The sequence below is a fragment of the Halyomorpha halys genome, unplaced genomic scaffold (genome assembly GCF_000696795.3).
Source record: "Halyomorpha halys isolate HHAL.00 unplaced genomic scaffold, Hhal_1.1 Scaffold27.1, whole genome shotgun sequence".
NCBI lineage: Eukaryota > Metazoa > Arthropoda > Insecta > Hemiptera > Pentatomidae > Halyomorpha > Halyomorpha halys.
The window spans coordinates 279,758-286,215 of record NW_027115109.1 but is presented as its reverse complement, the minus strand read 5'-3'; the positions used below and the strand labels follow the sequence as shown (position 1 = coordinate 286,215).

The window sequence follows — 6,458 nt, the reverse complement described above, 5'->3', positions numbered from 1 at the left end:
TTATGCAGCTGATAGATGGGAAATGATCATACAAAACTACAGACACTATCTTATGGATTAAAATAAATATGATGTATATAATATATATATATATATATATACCAGTATTATTATACATAAACATAATTCCAATTAAATATCAAATGGCATATAATTTACCTGGAACATAAACGTTTCTTTGAACAGTGGGTTAGGTTGAGCCCTTCTTATACTTGTCTTACTACGAGTCATTTCTTGACCAGTACTACTTACTAAACTTAACTTTACATAAGTATCAGGAGCACGATTTAATGTAGCATCCCTAAAATGAAATAAAATTTATAATACCTAAACTTTTGTATAAGAAAATATAGAGTATACATTCAGTGCTGCCCTTAGACACATGGCACCCTTGAGCAATTGTGTTATAAGTGCCCTATCTGTCTCCTCCTTCCCAGGTTTAACACTTCTGATTTATAATTAATTTCTTAACCTATTATAAACAACTTCATATTTGAATTGTAATTCATTCAATGTGTCTCTAATTCAGTTGTGCCCTACAATTAATAGGCTAAAATTGATTGCTCTCACATGCTTTGTAATTTTTTCAAGTTCCCAATAAGTGGCAAAAGCTCCTCAAGGTTGATATTACCAATATGAATCTGGCTTGCTTGGCCTTAAAGCACAGTCATATGCACTGTGTTACATATGAAAAAAATATTATACTAGGAAATGGTAAAACTCAAGTACGCATAATGAATTAATATGGTTCTTAACTGAATATAGGTAAAACTAATTCTATTTAAAACTATTTTATTCAATAAACTCTGGTTATAACAGTCATTAAATACCACTAGACAGACACTACAAATACTTCCCTAAATGTGATTGTACTGTATTCCACATCAAAAGATACTACCAGGGCATTCAAAAAGTCGTGTCGTTTTTCGTTTGTTCGTTGTTTATTTTGATTCTAGAGTGTTTGCTTATTAATTCCGTTCAATACAACTTTTATCCATGTAAACACAAATGTTTATACTTTATGAATAGGAGGCTAAGGAGGATTAATTTAATGCAGTCACCATCCAACTGTCTAGTTAAAATGATTCCAGTTGAAACTCAAATTCGGTCGATTTTGCTCTATGAGTTTAAACTTGGCTCAAAAGCTGCCGAAACTGCTAGAAAAATATGCTCCGTGTTTGGGGAAGATGTGCTGTCTGAGCGGAAGGCACAATTTTGGTTTTCAAAATTTCGTGGAGGCAACGAGACACTAGAAGACGAGGCACGCTCAGGTCGACCAACTGTAGTTGATAAGGAGGACGTTCGAAGAGTAGTAGAGTTGGATCCGCGTCAAAGTTGTTCAGAGATAGCCTCTCAACTTAATATCTCAGCCACCACTGCCTGGAATTACCTTAAAGAACTGGGAAAAGTGAAAAAACTGGATAAATGGATTCCTCATAAGCTTTCAGATGCCAATATGCTTGTTCGCTTGACAACTGCATCTTCGTTAACTTCCCGCTTGAAAGTCGAACCCTTTTTGAATCGAATCATCACCTGTGATGAGAAATGGGTGTTGTACAACAACTTCAGACGATCATATCAGTGGTTGTCGGCAGATGAGAAACCTAAACAATTTCCAAAACCAGATCTCCATCCAAAGAAAGTTTTGCTCATTGTTTTCTGGACAGCCAAAGGTATAGTGCATTTTGAGATTCTGAATCAAGGGCAAACCATCACTGCAGAAGTATACTGCAATATACTGGACCATTGCCAATCCAAGCTTAAGACTTTTGATCCCTGCTTAGTCAACAGAAGAAGACCTTTGCTTCTTCAAGACAACGCTCGACCACACTCTCGACCCAAATTGACCAGGGAAAAATTGACAGAAATAGGCTGGGAAGTTTTGCCTCACCCACCATATTCCCCTGACCTGTCACCCACTGATTATCACCTATTCAGAGATCTCGACAACAATCTGAGACAAAAATGTTTTCAAGACCGTGACAACCTAATTCACGAACTGACCACTTATTTTTGCAGTAAAAATCAACAGTTTTTTAAGGAAGGAATTTGGGCTTTACCATCTCGTTGGGAGAAGGTTACCGACTGTAACGGTGGATATTTTGATGAATAAAGGTGATTATTTGAAAATATTTATTTATTTATAATTTCCCCCAAAAAAACGACAGGACTTTTTGAATGACCTGGTAGTTGGTAAGATAAGATATTCTTCAGCATAGAGATCAAAAGCCACTTTCTGAGAAAGATATGGCAGTATTGATATGATATAGTAAGAATATGAATAAATTCATATTCAGAAGATTGAGCCAAACATTTTAATATTTCTAAATCTTTTTTTTTTCTATTTAATTTTCTCTTTAAATGTTCCAAAATTATTTTGTTTTATTTATTTCACTTACTTTTCAAATTGATCAAGAATATTTATAAAATACCTCAGTCTGTTATGATAAGGGTATTATTATTTTCCAATGGGACATCTACTTATATGTACACTAGTAAACAAGGTGAATTATCTGGGGTAACCAAAAAGGGTCAGCGGTAGCAGCATGGCGACGTGCCTGTCTGCCAACTCTAATGTTGTGAGTTCAAACCCGGCCCCATCTAGGATTTTTACAAGCATAAAATTATACAAAACTCACTCGCAGCCTCCACCTGGACATTTGTGAGCCCCGTTAGCAAATGGGTAGCACCCACAAAAAAATGGGCGTGGGAGTGACGAATCCACCGTATGAAAAACCACGTCAAGAAAGGCATGATGTATTTCTTAATATATCACGCAAGGACTTAAACCTACATGGTCTGTCACCCTTATAATAATAATAATAATAATAATAATAATAACCAAATGAGGAGAGAGTGGGAACAGATTACTAAAATTTTCACTTCTATTTTGAATTAACTATGAATTCAATTTCTATTTCACTTGAATTTTACTTTGAGCACCCTTATAGGTGGCCAAACCTAATATCTTTGAAAACTTTTTTTTTTGCTTATACCTTTTAATATACTATAGATTTCAGACAAAAAAAAAAGCTACAAATAATGATATTTTCATATTTCTATCTTCTAAGATTCATGGCCTGCTAAAGTTACAAGTTGTATCATTTTTTAGAAATTAACAGAAAAGCTTCAATTTGTGCTATAGTTGTATATATTATTTAGAAAAAACAAATTTCTTTGATTGAAGTAGCATAATCTAACCTCACATTTCTTGCATTTTACTCTGGTTTACCGACCCGAACAATCCTGGATTTTTATGTATCTCAAAACCTATAACTTCAAAGTTTGAGAGGAGGGAGAGGTTATTGAAAATAATGATTTAAAAAAAAAAAATCAGTTTCTAAAAATTATCTTTTATGTAATGAATGGATGGATGAACATAAAGTGAGGATACCAAGGATGTAGGTAGGTTTTTTGGTTTTAATGATTTGGAAAAGAAAAACACCAAGAAGGAATTCCTGTCAGAAAGTAGGCAAAAGCCAGTTCAACTCGGTATACCAACAGGAGACATGACAGTCCCTATGAAACCCGAAGATGAATTCTATGAAGCAATTCATGAGTCTCTAGCCCAGGAGATAGTCCTCCGAAGACCAAGTAATTGTACTCAAGTCGTTAAGAAATTGTAAACTTTTCAGCAAAATCTTATTCACAGCAGATGGACTATAAAAGATCGAACAGGTATTGGTTTAGTAATTAAATAAAGATAGTTTTAGAAATTTAATTAATAAAAGTCCTCTAAAAACTACTTTTTCTTTATTATCTAGTTAAGACTTCCTGACAATACTATTATTATTAATTACTAAATTATATATACCTGAAATGGCTTCCTTTAATTATCTCAACAGTTAGTCTCCCCGTAGTTCCACTATAAGCTAAACCTAATAATAATTCTGCAACACCTTGATGAAGACTTACTGAAGAACCTGTGCTATCACTTTGGCCCAGACTTACAACATCACCACACCAAGTATTTGTCTAAAATCAAAATAACAAAATGCTATCACATACAATTATTAATTTTGATTAAATTTAAGGATATACCTCATAGACACAAGGGTAAAATGAAAAGACAAATCAAGAAAAGGATAAGTAAGAGAATGGAATTTACTATCCACATTCTTTAAATTGAATCTCATGGTGCAATAGTGATAAATAAATAGTTGATTATGAGTGGATGAAATACATAACATGAATAAAACAGTAAATATTAGATGCAGATGCTTGTATAATAAATATGAAAAGTATATTAATATTTTATCTTTACTTATTTCATAAGCAACAGAGGATAATCAATAAGGTGTTCTGATTTATTGTACAGATACATTAAAATTGAAATTAAAATGATATATGTAATATTAAAAATTTTAATTAGTACTATACTTGAAAATTAAATAGAAATTAAATATATATTTTTCCTAAAATGAAGAGCGAAACCAAATAATAAAATTATTTTGAATCTAAAGTAAATAACAATTAAAAGGTCCTTGGCAATAAATAAAATACAGGTCAGGATCACCAAGCAATGGCCCAATACATTGAAAAAATAAATAATAAGGACCTTTTGCTTTAGTTATCTAAAATTTAAAATTTGTGAAAATTAAAATTGGCTGAAAAATCAGAAGAATGGGCTAATTAATTTGTGTGTGAGGAAAGACAGGAAAAAGAGAAGCTTTACTCTAGAATAGAACCCTAAAAATGACTATGATATGAAAGTAATTTGCTGTCAGATGTTGAAAGTTTAATGAGTGATAGTTCTTTTTCAGTGCACTTAAATCGGAAATTTCCATTAGAATGGAGTAATTCTTTCAATTTTTACAGATTCGAATTAAAAAATTAAAATCTGTACCAGTATAACTCATGAAGGGACAGAAATACAGCACTTTGCAAGGAAGTACTATTACTAGACCAACGGTTTTGCACGGAGGCGATTTGGTCAGAATCATGCTCGACTGCCAGATTTTTACCCAATTAAGGGTACCCAATTTATGAGGCTAGGTAGACCTCAAGATGGCTCCAGGACCCACAGGGTTGACTCACGGCTACAGTGTAGCAGAAAACAATTTTCTGCCCTGCCAGATTCGAACCCAGATCCTTGGAGCTAATAACATCGCACCTTACCACGGTGCCACTGCACCTCCACAGATTCTAATAGCAAATGAAATTTTAAAACAAACTTATAACTGACACTTTTTGTTCCGACAAGTCTTGAAGATGGTAAGTACCAAAAACGTAAAATGTTTTCACAGTTTTTTAAGATTTGCCTAAACAGAGTGGAAAATCAAAAAACCTAAAGAACAAAATTGTTTCATAATTCAATTTTCCATTAGAATCTCTCATCATAATTGAGAGGTTAATTTATTGAGACCTCACCTCATCATCTCAATAGGCATTTGATCATCCTCATCTATTCCAGAAAACTAAAATTATGATAACATATTTTTATGGGAAATTGTATTCTAAAATAATTTTGTTCAATTTTCTGCAACGTTTTCACAAAAACTATAAAAAATTAATAATAACATATTGTTGTTGTGTTTGAGATGTTATTGATATGTTGCAAATTAATTAGAACATTTTAATGTAATTTTTGTCAAACTGCTGAAATCCTTAAATTTCAGTAAGAAGTTACACAGCAGTTAGCAGTGACCAAGCCACTTGGTCTCTTCAAGGTTTCAAAATTAATAAAAAACTTTATATAGGAAGCAACTGGCAAGGCATACAATGCTTTGACTCTTCAAAATAAATTTCACCAAAGGACAGTTCACTCTGGTTCCCAACACCTTTATAATATAATATCATTTGTTATCAATATACGTAAAAAAAAAAAAAGGAAAAAAAAAGTAATCCCATCCTATTTTAAATTACCAAGTTAGGTGCATTGGAGAAGAACTAGTCAGAAAATTAACAATACTTGACAAAAAATAGACCACACCACACAGTATGACCTAGCAAAAACTAAATAAAAATTTTGGAAGTGAGGATGGTGAAAATGCATAGAGGAACACCCTGTATAAATATATTAAGGATCAAAAATAAAATATGTTTAAAAGATATTACAATACAAGTTAATAGTTGTGTTTGAATTATTTAATGAATAAACAAATTAGCTTTTACATGTCTTTAATGTTTATACTTACAAAAGTATGTACTGAAGGATCCATTGTTAACCATAAATTTGACTCAAGATCTAGATTGACTTGAACTAAACTCAATGTGGCTTCACCTACTAATCTTTGCCTTCTCAGTCTTTCCCAAGCATAAACTCTTAATCTCACACCCAATTTTGAAATATCCTCTATAAAAATAATTTTATTTATCAGTTAATATTTATTAAGTACAACCTTTACTTAAAGCAATCCTAAAATAAATAAATCAATAATTCATTCTTCTTGCAAAATACATAATGATATTAAAGTACCTGAATTAAATTCTTCAACTAATCCTATAATATATATATA

At 32.1% G+C, this 6,458-nt stretch overlaps 1 protein-coding gene across 2 annotated transcripts in view; it reads right to left on the bottom strand.

The window, feature by feature from the left end:
* Positions 1 to 6,458, bottom strand: part of Syt14 (Synaptotagmin 14) — a 69,465-nt gene that overhangs the window by 9,960 nt on the left and 53,047 nt on the right. For both annotated transcript variants that reach the window (XM_014424887.3, XM_014424903.3), the window contains exons 7-9: positions 6,138 to 6,295; positions 3,815 to 3,975; positions 160 to 301 (exon numbers count right to left, since the gene is read on the bottom strand). In XM_014424887.3, the coding sequence (XP_014280373.1) occupies positions 160 to 301; positions 3,815 to 3,975; positions 6,138 to 6,295 (461 nt within the window). The remainder of the gene's footprint in view (positions 1 to 159; positions 302 to 3,814; positions 3,976 to 6,137; positions 6,296 to 6,458) is intronic.